This window comes from Echinops telfairi, unplaced genomic scaffold, assembly GCF_000313985.2.
Source record: "Echinops telfairi isolate 266 unplaced genomic scaffold, ASM31398v2 ScPeMD7_7424;HRSCAF=8462, whole genome shotgun sequence".
NCBI classification, from domain to species: domain Eukaryota; kingdom Metazoa; phylum Chordata; class Mammalia; order Afrosoricida; family Tenrecidae; genus Echinops; species Echinops telfairi.
This window is the reverse complement of record NW_022111324.1, coordinates 47,665,078-47,676,728: the sequence shown is the minus strand read 5'-3', so window position 1 is coordinate 47,676,728 and position 11,651 is coordinate 47,665,078. Positions and strand designations below refer to the sequence as shown.

Here is an 11,651-nt window from a genome sequence, read left to right as displayed (position 1 = left end):
AAACTGCCCAATGCCCGGCTGCGGCGGAGCCTCATTCAAGAGCCGTGGTCCAATCGTAAGGCTGGGGCGGGCCTTGGCGGAGCCCTGCTCCAATCAGAGGCGCGAGAGAGGCGGCACCCCGGCCGCCCGCCGCCCAATGGGAGCCGCGCCGGAGGCATGGCCGGCGGCTCCACGGGGATATATAGGCTCCGGCCGGGCATCCCGCGTCGGGATTTCTGGTGTTACTGGAGACTCGTAGCCTGTCTGTAGTCACCGAGCTTTGCCAATCGGAAAAACCATGGTGAGGCGGCGCCAGGGGTACAGCGCGGGGCTGGGGGCTGCGGCCTGGGGCCGCCGGGCAGTCCATGGGAAGGGCAGGCTGCGCGGGAACGCCGGGCCGTCCAGGGTGTGGGTGGGGCGCGGGGGTGCTGGGCATTAGGGAAGGTCCGCGGAGGGCTGGGAGCGCGCGGGGCGGGGAGGCCCCGCGCTGATTTTCTCCGAGAGGCGGGGGAGCCTATGGAAAAGTTGGGAGCACTTTGGGTGCCCCCGGGACCGTGGAGGATGAGTGGCCAGAACGTGTCCGGGGCGTCCCTGCGCAGGGCGCAAGCTGAGGGCGCACAGTCGCTGGACAGCCTGCAGGGGACCCGGACCCACCCTCAGTTTCTCACTCCGCGATCCCGGACAAAGAGGCGCCCGCCTCCCTTGCAGACCCCGCCTCCCTCTGAGGTCACACTCCCGCGCTGGAGACTGGACTTGGGAGTTAGCAGAGGCCAACAGGTTCCTCCTGTTCTGAGCCCGTTCCTTTAAATGCCTGAGTCCCAAACCAGACCAGGGGTTTCAGTTAAGCCAGGGGAAACACGTGCTTGGCTCTTTCTCCCCTCTTTGGGTGTTCAAGGACTTGGGAGGCGGGTGCGTCCCGGCCCCCCTATCCCATAAGAATCTATCAATTCCCCCATCTCTGTTCTGAGCCCCTCTAGAGGATCTGAGCCCATCTTGAGGGGGTAGTTTGTTTCTTCAGACCCTTGCTAACTGAGAAGACCCTCCGTGCATCAGGGAGGTGGACCTTCCAGCTGGACCGGTCAGGACGACCACAGAGAGGAGAGTGGACCTCATGGGAGGTCTTCTGCCCCCACTGTGACCTTGGGGTCAATCAGTCTACTGCAGGGGACAGGGACAGCTTATAGACAGGCAGTGGGTGGACTTTCCGGCTAACTCCAGACCTGAACTTAGAGTGTGCTTACAGGGACCTGTGCCTAGGAAGTCCTACTGGGCTGTCTTGGAGAGTAGGACTGTCAGTTTCCCTGGGGTGGCCCCCATGCGATGCACATTAACCAGGAGGTGAGTAGAGGCACTTCAGGAGAAAGGCCTAGAGATCTACTTCCTGCAGCCGCAGCAAACCGCTAGTGCGCGGTTCTCAGCTGCTGCCTTTGGGCTTGCATGGGTGGAATCGCCTGCATGGGCTCTAGATCCTTTTTGGATTTGTTTCTGAGTTTTCCCAAGCTGCCCCAGCCAGCAGAGGGGACTCCGTGCAGTGGAATTCGGCTCCATGCCTTCTGGTTTCCTTTGGTTCCCTAGTTCCTCACCCAGAAAACCTTGGCACTGCCAACTGTGTGCTTCAGCTCTGGGGAAATGAGGCCCTGGCGGTGCTTTGGCTTAGAGTCTGGAAAGGCCTGCAAAGAGCATCCAGATTTATCCGTGGTTGTGTTAGTTTGGTTGATGTTTTAAGTTTTGGCCTAGGTAACACTGTCAGCTTAAGCCTCCAGGCAGGCGATCTAGGGAATGCTCCCGAGACAGGCGTTCCAAGTTCCCCAGTGTCCACACACCCCTTATGGCGCATTCACTCTGCTCTGCTTCCCCTGCCAGCGTGAGTGTATTTCCATCCACGTGGGCCAGGCCGGGGTGCAGATGGGCAATGCCTGCTGGGAGCTCTACTGCCTGGAACACAACATCGAGCCCAATGGCACCATGTGCAGCAGCAAGACCCTGGGGAGTGGTGATGATTCCTTCAACACCTTCTTCAGTGAGACAGGCGCTGGCAAGCACGTGCCCCGGGCTGTCTTTGTGGACTTGGAGCCGGCTGTCATAGGTAAGTAGGGGTGGGGGTGGTATAGGATCAGGTTTCCCTCCCCTGGCCACGCCCAGGTTTCCTCCCAACTCCACCCAGTGGGGGAGCTTGGCCTAGTGGGAAGAAGTGAGGAATGCTGGGGAACGAGCAAGCCCCTGCCAAGGACAACACTGGGCCCACTGCTCATCAAACAGCTCCACCCGGGTCACCACCCGGATGGTGGAGTCTGGAGGGGAGGCTGCAGAGAGGGCGTGTCTGTCAAAGCTGAGACTTCAACTGAGGGTGACATTTCCTAAGGACCTGGGGGTGTGCATAATGGGCCCTGCTCAGGCTTCACGCAGAGAGGTGCCCTGATAGGCTGTGAGCTTGGCCTTCCATCCTTGGCTCCCAGGGGGCCTTTCTTCCCTTCTGCCACTGGCTGGCCTCAATTTTCCCCTTATGAACTGGCTGCCCCACCCCTATCTTTCTAAAGCCCTGGTTGTTGTAATGGGAAAAGAATGGGCTGAATTTGCCATTTTCTAACTCCATTTGAATTTGCTGAGTTCTAACTCCAGTCAACAGCTGATGAGATTTTCTTGGTCTTCCCCTCCAATTTCTTCCACCGGTTTCCCCAGCCACACACACACACACACACACACACACACACACACGCACAGGTGTCCCCACACACACACACCTTGCCCCTCCCAGGCCGAGGGGGGAGGGGCGGGGGACCAGATTTTTCACTGGGGCCTCTGAATGTCCCATGTCCACGTGGGAAGGCTTGGCACTGATGGTGCCTTGTGTCCCCTGGGGCGGGGAGACCAGCCTCGCTTACCTCTGCCTTCTTTCTTCCCCTCAAGATGGGGTAAGAACGGGCATTTATAGGCAGCTCTTCCACCCTGAGCAGCTGATCAATGGCAAGGAAGACGCTGCCAACAACTATGCCCGTGGCCACTACACTGTGGGGAAGGAAATCATCGACCTGGTGCTGGAGCGGATCCGAAAACTGGTGAGCAGGACCAGGTGATCTTGGCACCTGCACAAGGCCACCGTGTCTCTAACCTCCCTCCCTGCCTGGCTTGGGTGGCTGAACGGGTGCTGCCCAGAAAGGGAAAGCACTGCCCTTGCTGGCTCAGTTGTTGCATGGGCTTCCTCTAGGGGGCGCTGTGTGTCCTGGGTGTGAGTTAGACATCTGAGTGACCTGACCCAACCGGCAGCTTGGGGGCTCTGAGGTTTCTGCACTACCTGATCTCCATGTTTTGTGACGCCTGACCGTCCAAAGCAGGCCGCCTCTTCTAACTTTTATCCATCTCTGACCTCAGCAAGTAGCAGGCAGCTCAGCCTTGGCAGCTCAGCTTGCTGCCTTGGCAGAACTTTCCAGCTGGACGAGCCTCCTGCTCAGCGCTTCACGTTTCTCCAGTGTAGCCCAGGAAGGTGGCCAAGCCAGAGAGAGGGTGTTGGCATTGTTCCTCCAGGATTGCCCAGAGCAAGTAAACACTCTGAGGACCCAAGAGGGGCCCTTGGAGTGGGATTCAGTGCTCCCCACTCCAGGAATTAAACCAGTATCCCTTAGGGTTAGACCAAGGTGACCAGATTTTAACAATGGTAAAGCGGGACAAAAGCGGGACACCATTGATAAAACTCCTATCCTGGCGAAATAGCCACATGGCAGCCGAAAACCGTATACCCTAGCTTGTCGTGCATTCTTTCCAAAAATCAGGACTTTTTAAAACACCGCGGGAGACGGGAAAAATTGTTTAAAATCAGGACGTCTGGTCACCTTAGGCTAGACCCAAATCAAATGCACTGCCATCGAGTCAATTCTGACTCACCAGGACCCTGGGGGACAGAATAGAACTAACCCTGTGGGTTTCTGAGACGGTGACTCTTTTGGGGAGTAGAAAGCCTCGTCTTCCTCCCAAAGAGCAGCTGGTGGCTTCAAACAGCTAACCTTATAGTAGGCAGACTAACTCATAACCCACGACGTCACCAGGGCCCCTTTGAGATTGGGTTTGGGTCCATGTGTTGTGGTGTGCCTTGAGGCATTTCTGAGCCAGGGCACAGCTACAGAAGACTGGGGTGCTGGTTGAGCCCATGGGTTCTAAGGATCCAACCTGAGTTGGGGCTTGATGTTCTGGAGGTTCAAGAGGATACTGCCACCATTCCTGCCACTAAGTAACAAACCAGGAGCCCTGGGAGGGCCCAGTCTCTGCCCATAGGTGCTGACCCACCCCAACCAGTCACTTCCCACATTGTCAAAAACCATCACTCTGTGCCTAAGATGAATTGTACTTATTCATCCAGCGAGTTACACTTCAGAGCGTGTTTTTGTTTTAATGCCAAGGTGAATACAATGAGCATGAAGTCACGTGCTTAATGCTGTGTGTCACCTCCCACCCCAGACAGACCAGTGCACCGGGCTTCAGGGCTTCCTGATCTTCCACAGCTTTGGGGGTGGCACCGGCTCGGGCTTCACCTCCCTGCTGATGGAGCGCCTCTCGGTGGACTACGGCAAGAAGTCCAAGCTGGAGTTTGCCATCTACCCCGCCCCGCAAGTGTCCACAGCCGTGGTCGAGCCCTACAACTCCATCCTGACCACCCATACCACCCTGGAGCACTCGGACTGCGCCTTCATGGTGGACAACGAGGCCATCTATGACATCTGCCGGCGCAACCTGGACATCGAGCGCCCCACCTACACCAACCTCAACCGGCTCATCGGCCAGATCGTGTCCTCCATCACCGCCTCCCTGCGCTTCGATGGCGCGCTCAACGTGGACCTGACCGAGTTCCAGACCAACCTGGTGCCCTACCCGCGCATCCACTTCCCCCTGGTGACCTACTCACCCATCGTCTCGGCCGAGAAGGCCTACCACGAGCAGCTCTCCGTGGCCGAGATCACCAACGCCTGCTTCGAGCCGGCCAACCAGATGGTCAAGTGTGACCCTCGCCACGGCAAGTACATGGCTTGCTGCATGCTTTACCGTGGGGATGTGGTGCCCAAGGACGTGAACGCGGCCATCGCCACCATCAAGACAAAGCGCACCATCCAGTTTGTGGACTGGTGCCCCACGGGTTTCAAGGCAAGTTGTGGCAGGGGGGAGGGATATGCCTGTGGCTTGTGCCCTCCATAAGACGGTGGGGTGAAGAACAAGTGGGCGAGTGGGGGGGGGGGGGGCAACTTTGCTACTGTCCATTGCTGCCAGCTCTGACTTGTGACTCCCTGAGGTGTGATAGAACAAGTGGTCACCCAGTCCTGTGCCAGCTTTCGTGGCGGTTGGTACGCTCTGCGTGCATCGCCATCCTTGTGGCTGGTGTGGCAGGCCACCTCTCGGAGTCTCCTGCCACCAAACACCATGTCCTGCGCTAGCTCTTGTCTTCCCTAAGCCAGAACCATGGTGGTGCAGGGGGGTCAAGTGGGGCGTCTGACCCCACGGTCAGCGGTTTGAAAGCACCCGCTGCTCTTGGGGAGAAAGACGAGGCTTGCTTCTCCTCCTGTGAAGAGTGACCATCTCGGAAAGCCACAGGGGCAGTTTGGCCCTGTCCTGTAGGCTGCTACACATCGGTATTGACTCCAGGGCAGGCAGTGCGTTGGTGGCTCGATTTCGGTGGTGGGTTTCCTGAGGACAACGTACCTAGGTGGTCTCACCCACCTCTCTTCTGAGGAGCATCCTGGTTGTGCCTCCTCTACAATTTCGCTGGCATGCTGTCAACAGTGTTCTGCACCAGCGCCACAGTCGGAAGCCATTCGTTCTTCTTGGAGGCTTCTGGAACCCTTGGAGGCTGTAGGAGGTTTCTAACTGGGTAGATCTGAGCCTGTCTAGACTGTGGGCTCCCTGCCAGGGTTCTTCTACTTGAAAGCTTGCCTTTCTGAAAGAGAAAGCGAAGTTTGCCACTTCGCCTGGCAAACAGGCATTCCCGGACTTGCCAGTCAAGTGAGGGGCCGGGCGGGGAGATCCAATGCACATGTGCCAAGGGCTCCGTCCCATAGTAGGGCTCTGTCCCACAGTAGGACTCCTCCTCAGAAGGGAGGGCTGCCGGGAGCACAGCCGGGCTGGGCGCGTGCCCACTCAGATAATGGAGGAAGCATTCAGGTCAGGACTCCTTGTGTTGGTGTCTCTCTGAATGCAGTCTCTCCCTTTCGAAATCCTGCAGAAGAACTCTTCCATGCCCCATCCTTTTACTGGCCCGCTTTCCCAGAGGGTGCTTTAAGTTTTATGGGTTTTCTCCCAGGACAAGATTCCGGGAAGATGAAAGGTGGCCGTGGTGGCATTTGGGAAACCTACAGCTTCTCGTGCCTTGTTAACTGGCTGTGGATGAGTGGCCACAAAGGGAGGGGAAGCAGGGACTCCTGTGGTCTGAAAGATAATAACCGCTTGCTGGTATTGAGTTGTCAGCGCGGGAGCCAGGGACGCCAGCCTCGCTTCCTTCTCCATATTAGGAAGAGCTTCGCTGGCCCAGGAGTCGGGCCTCTTTAAGGCGGCGGCCAGCTTGCCTTCCCTCCTTTGAGGCGGCAGGACGCAGCTGGATGGTATTAAAAAAAAAATCACAAATCACTGACACTAAAGTGCATTCTGATTTACTTTGATGCTGGCTGAATATGAACCAAGGTTGAAGGTGGGTGGGATTTTGATCCAGTTGACGTTCTTCACCAGAAGTTTGATAATTGTTTACGTGATTGCTTTTCTAAAGCAGCGCAGAGTAGGGAGACCTTGCTCGGTCCCCGTCACCTGTGGACTGAACAGTTATCTCTACTGAGTTTTCCTCTACTTCTGTTTTGCAGTTCATTTCAGCTCAAAAACAGCTCCCTTGTCCCTGACATCTGAATGTCAGCATGCCTCCCGGGGGGCTCTTCTCCAAGACACACACGCGTGTACACACACACCTTCTTGTTTAAAACTTCGTTCTGATGTGAGTGCACAAATCAAGTCAGGATGCCTGCAAGCCTAGTGTTGCTGTCCAGTGACTCATAGTGGCCCTCTGAGAACAGGAGGGCCGTGGTCAGTCCTGCCTTCCCCAGTGAACACGCCTCCTGGGTATTCAAGGAGCCCTGGTGGTGTCAGGCTGGGCTGCTAACTTCAAGATCAGCTTTTCAAACTCAGAAAAAATGAAGCCTTTTGGTCCTGTAAAGACAGGCGGCCTTAGCAACACAAAGAGGCCCCTTCTCCCCTCCCTGTCCTATCCCTCGGTCGGCATGGGTCAGAGTTCAAACTTTCTCACTTGCCCCATGTGTTTTTTAAATCCCCAATCTAATCAAGGACCAGGCATTATACAAAGAGGCTCCAGGAAGTCTGTGGAAAGTGGAATGAAAAGATAATGGATTTTTCCCCATGACCATTTTGAAGCCCCGTTGTATTTGTCTCTGAAGTCTCTAGTCTCTTCACGGAAAGCAGCCCCTCTTTTCTTAAGAGGGATGTTTTCTTTTCTTTTTTTTTTAATCAATTTATTGGGGAGACATTTTCTTAAGGTCCAAACGTGAATATTTATTTGGAACGAGAAAGGGCATCATTGGAGAAATTCCAGCGATTTGAACAGCCGACATTCACAGCCAACCTGACTCCTGGCTTGTTGAAGGGGGTGGGGACCAGTCTTCCTTGTCCTGGAAGGTCCGAGTTCTGGCTTCCTCTGTCTCCATGTGGTAGTTTACATGTTTGCACCTGGGTTTCTTAGAGGGGAGCAAATGCCTCCCCAAGGTGACTGCCCCTTCTCCGGTGATGAGAATCCTCCGCACAGGAACGGAGGACCGGGTGCTAATTACTTCCTGTGTCTCCTCAGGTGGGCATCAACTACCAGCCCCCGACAGTGGTACCAGGAGGAGACCTGGCCAAGGTCCAGCGGGCTGTCTGCATGCTAAGCAATACCACAGCCATCGCCGAGGCCTGGGCCCGCCTCGACCACAAGTTTGACTTGATGTACGCCAAACGGGCATTTGTGCACTGGTATGTGGGCGAGGGCATGGAGGAAGGAGAGTTCTCTGAGGCCCGAGAGGACCTGGCTGCCCTTGAGAAGGATTACGAAGAAGTGGGCACAGAGTCTGTGGACGGTGAGGATGAGAGTGAGGAGTTCTAGGGGGTCCCGGTCGGTCTCCCCCCAGTTGCAGGCCTGTCATCCCTCTGTGTCCCCCACCTTGCTCCATAAATACAGTCACTGGACAGCAATATGGGACTCTGTGTGTGTGTGTGGCCCAGGCAGGGCCTTCTCTAACCTTCCCACCTCCGTTTCTACTGAGTTCAGGGCCGGCTGCAGGGGGTGGGGGGAGTTTGCTTAGCGGAGGGTGGACCCTGCTGTCCTTGTGTGTTGTGATTTGCTGCCACCGTGCAGTGTCCATGGACCCTCTTATCCCCAGGCCACCTCCAGGAAAGATAAGCCTTCTAGGGGTGCCCTGAAGGCCAGGCTGCCCTCGTGGCTAGAATAGGAAGTCTATCTCAACAGCAGAGCCTGAAGACTGGGTGGGTCCGCTTGACCCCCTCCTGAGAGCGCTTCTGTCCCAGCTGTGTGAGGTCCAAATCTATCATTTGGGGATCTCATCACAGTGCAGAGGCAGATTGCTTCTGCCTAGGGTGGAAATACAAGAGCTCCGAAGGGGGTGTGGGCAGAACGGAGGGTTAGAAGCCCTGTCTGGAAGAATGGGGCTGTTTACCTCCTGGCCAACAGAGGGCGCTAGAGGTTGAGGTCCCAGGTCCCCCTGCAGCGGCTGTGTCCTACACTGTGGGCCCCCCTGAGAAAGGCACAGGGCCTAAGAACTAGGGTTCCCTTGGGCGGGGTCTTTCTCCTGGGGCAGTGAAGAGCCGAAATAACTTTCCCACGTACACATGCCTTGGGGGGTTCCTAATGAGACGGTTCTCAGGACCGGCCACGACATCTTAGAGATCAGTGTATTAGCAAAATAGCCCGGCTAAACAATGCCCCTTTTAGCTTAACTTGGGTTCTTTTAAAGCTCTTGGAAGGGCTCCTCAGTTCAGGCAAGAGGAGCAGGTTTGTGTTCTCTTTAGAGAAGACCAATCAACTCGGGACCAGGTCCTGCCCGGACAAGGCCTTGGAGCAGAGCGCAGCCTGCCCCCGCCCCGCACTCCTAACCTAGTTGCTGCTCTCATCCGGAAACCAGCAGGCTGCAATGACCTCTCCGCTCCTCCTTTCCTTCTCCCTAGCAGTTCTTCCGTAGTTCAGCTTCGAGGTAAAGAAGCCATGCCTCCCCTCACAGGTGTATGTTCCAAACACGAAGGCTGTCCAGTGAGGGTTGGGACATCGTCTTATCCCTGCTCCCGGGACCCTCTCCTCTACTTAGATATTTGATACAGCAGGTCGGTTACAAATGGGGGAACAAGGCAGGTCGTTTGTTAGGCTGTGGTAGCAATCTTCTTTCCTGTGGCCCCCAACTAAAACAGAATGTGTGTCCTGTCATCCCACTCTCCAACTTGGCATCAACACGGGGCTGTTGGCAAAATGGAGGAAGCCCAGGAGCGCTCGCCTTGGCTGTTCTGGTCTGACACTGGAGCCGCCCGGAGTCTGGACAAGTATCCAACTTAGCAATGAGAATAAAGCCAGCGCTGTGGGCCATTTCTGGGCTGGGATCCTTTTGCAGATGAAGTTACTGCAGCTGGCTGCAGATGGACTGACGTTCCAGCCCTGGTCTAAGCCTAAATGACTGCAGCAGACACCATCCACCTTGTATTTATAACCACGGAGGACCCAAGAGCCCCGAGGAAGCGAGCTCCGTACCTTGGTCACAGCCACTACCCACTGACGACAGGGTTAGATTATTTATAGGGCAGAAGGGTTCTGGGGCTGGGAATCCAGGGAGGGACACAGAAGGGATTGGCCTGATGAGAGGGAGAGCTAGAGTCCTTCTGAGGGCCTTGGCCTGTGTTAAAGGTGCACTGCCATCATGTCAGTCCCAGCTTATTTTAAACCCTTGTGCCAGAGTGGGACTATGTTCCGTGGGGGGACCAGCCTCCCCACAACCGAGTGGTCTAAGGGGCGGTTTTGTAATTGAGGGTGTAAATTAAAGAGACATCAGACAGAAAGCAGGCAAGGGCTCACCTCTCAGTCATGACTTCAAGAGCCAGGTCCCGAACAGCAAGAGGCTGTAATGTAATCTTAAGAGTTTATATGAACTGGGGTATGCAGGCCATGCTAAGTACATACGTAACAGGAAGGGGTTGTACAGTAGGCATGCTCGTAACAGGAACGCACATGCGTGTCAGGAGGGCGGACTTTAGCATCAAGCTGTCAGCCTAAACTTGGTCCTGAGTTGGCTTGGCCCTGGGTGTCTGAGCTCTTCTCCAGGGGAACAACCTATGATCTTTATCAGAAGGGAGTGGGCCCTACTCAGGGCGGGACAGATAATGGGTTCTGATTGCCTTGAATGGCTGACTGCCTTCAAGCAGATAACCTTCGTGCTTTCACCTTCAAGTGTATAGTCAGTGACCATGTGCTTGCAAATAGCACCTTAGATATGGCATTACTATGAAGGGGACATCGTGGGGAGTAACTTTTACTTAGGAGAATGATTGGGACCCATCTCCAACCCACGAACATGAAGGTTTCCTCCACGGGAGCCTTGGCCTCCCAGACTCCTTAACGTATGAATGTTGGGTGTCTGTCCGCATGCCCTCATCCTGGTTGTTTCCCACGTTCTGTAGGATGTCCACTGACCAGTTTCCCAGCAGTGGGTTGCCAGGCTGCTCTTCTGTGGCACAAGTGGGTGGTATTGAACTGCCAGCCTCTTGGTTAGTATCTGAGTGCTTTGGCCATTTGTATCACCCAGGAGTTTCTATCTGGTGTGTATCGGATAGTCTTCAATAGAGTGCCTGGCCTCCAAGAATCCACAGGTGCTTTGGGGGGAGGCCTTAATTGTCCCCTTCTCTTTACGGTGCGGCCTCCCACTGGTGCCCGGTTTTCAGCCTGGTTCTTCACCTGCACCTGAGCTGTGCACCACAGAGCAGATTTGCTCTGTTCTAGAGACAGCCTCTTTAGAATGTCTCTGTCAGTTATGTTTTGGTTTTCTGCCTCTTTAAGGTCAAAGTTAGGCTCTTGGGCTTTAACTTATTCTTTCCTGAAGATGTTTAGTGAATCATGCTGTTCTCAGCTTCACCTCCCAGACTCCCAGACTCCCATTCCCTCAGCCTGTTGGAGATTCTAAGATACGGACACCTTGTGATTGCAGGCTTCCAGTCTTGGCTTGCGTGTGTAAGGAACCCGTCTGCTCACCAGCTTCCAAAGCCTTGCTTGTCGCTGATCTGCCATGTCCTCCCCCATGCCGACCCTCTTCCTCACTGGAGGGTGCTAGGCACTCGGTGTGACACAGAGGAAACCCCAACTGGGGGTTTCCAGGAGGATTGGCACGTGAATCAAATCCAGACTGTAGGTAGGGTAAGGGCAGGAAACCTGGGGCAGAGTCTGGTACAGGCAACAGTGTGGAAACTATGTGTACCGTCATCACACTATGGGTCATCCATAGAGCCCCTGGGGAGTGCCAACAGTTTGTGTGCTCCATTGCTATCTAAAAGGTTGGAGGTTTGAGTCCACTGATGCCTGGAGCCCTGGTGGCATGCTGGTTATCTGTTGGGCTACTAACTGCAGGGTCAGTCATTGGAAACCACCAGCTGCTCTGTGGGAGAAAGAT

The 11,651-nt window shown here is 55.4% G+C and overlaps 1 protein-coding gene across 1 annotated transcript; it reads left to right on the top strand.

The window, feature by feature from the left end:
- The first annotated feature begins 208 nt into the window (after positions 1–208).
- On the top strand, positions 209–8,184 carry LOC101664407 (tubulin alpha-8 chain). Its single transcript, XM_004699813.3, has 5 exons — positions 209–280; positions 1,843–2,065; positions 2,887–3,035; positions 4,429–5,109; positions 7,802–8,184. Exons 1-5 carry the CDS (start codon positions 278–280, stop codon positions 8,093–8,095), a joined length of 1,350 nt encoding a protein of 449 aa, XP_004699870.2. The 5' UTR covers positions 209–277; the 3' UTR covers positions 8,096–8,184.
- Positions 8,185–11,651: the final 3,467 nt, after the last annotated feature.

What these genes read in the sequence shown, in the direction of transcription:
- LOC101664407 (XM_004699813.3), top strand. An exon ending in CTTGGAGCCGGCTGTCATAG is followed by an intron (nt 2,066 to 2,886) that starts GTAAGTAGGGGT and finishes CTTCCCCTCAAG; the next exon opens with ATGGGGTAAGAACGGGCATT. An exon ending in GGTGCCCCACGGGTTTCAAG is followed by an intron (nt 5,110 to 7,801) that starts GCAAGTTGTGGC and finishes GTGTCTCCTCAG; the next exon opens with GTGGGCATCAACTACCAGCC.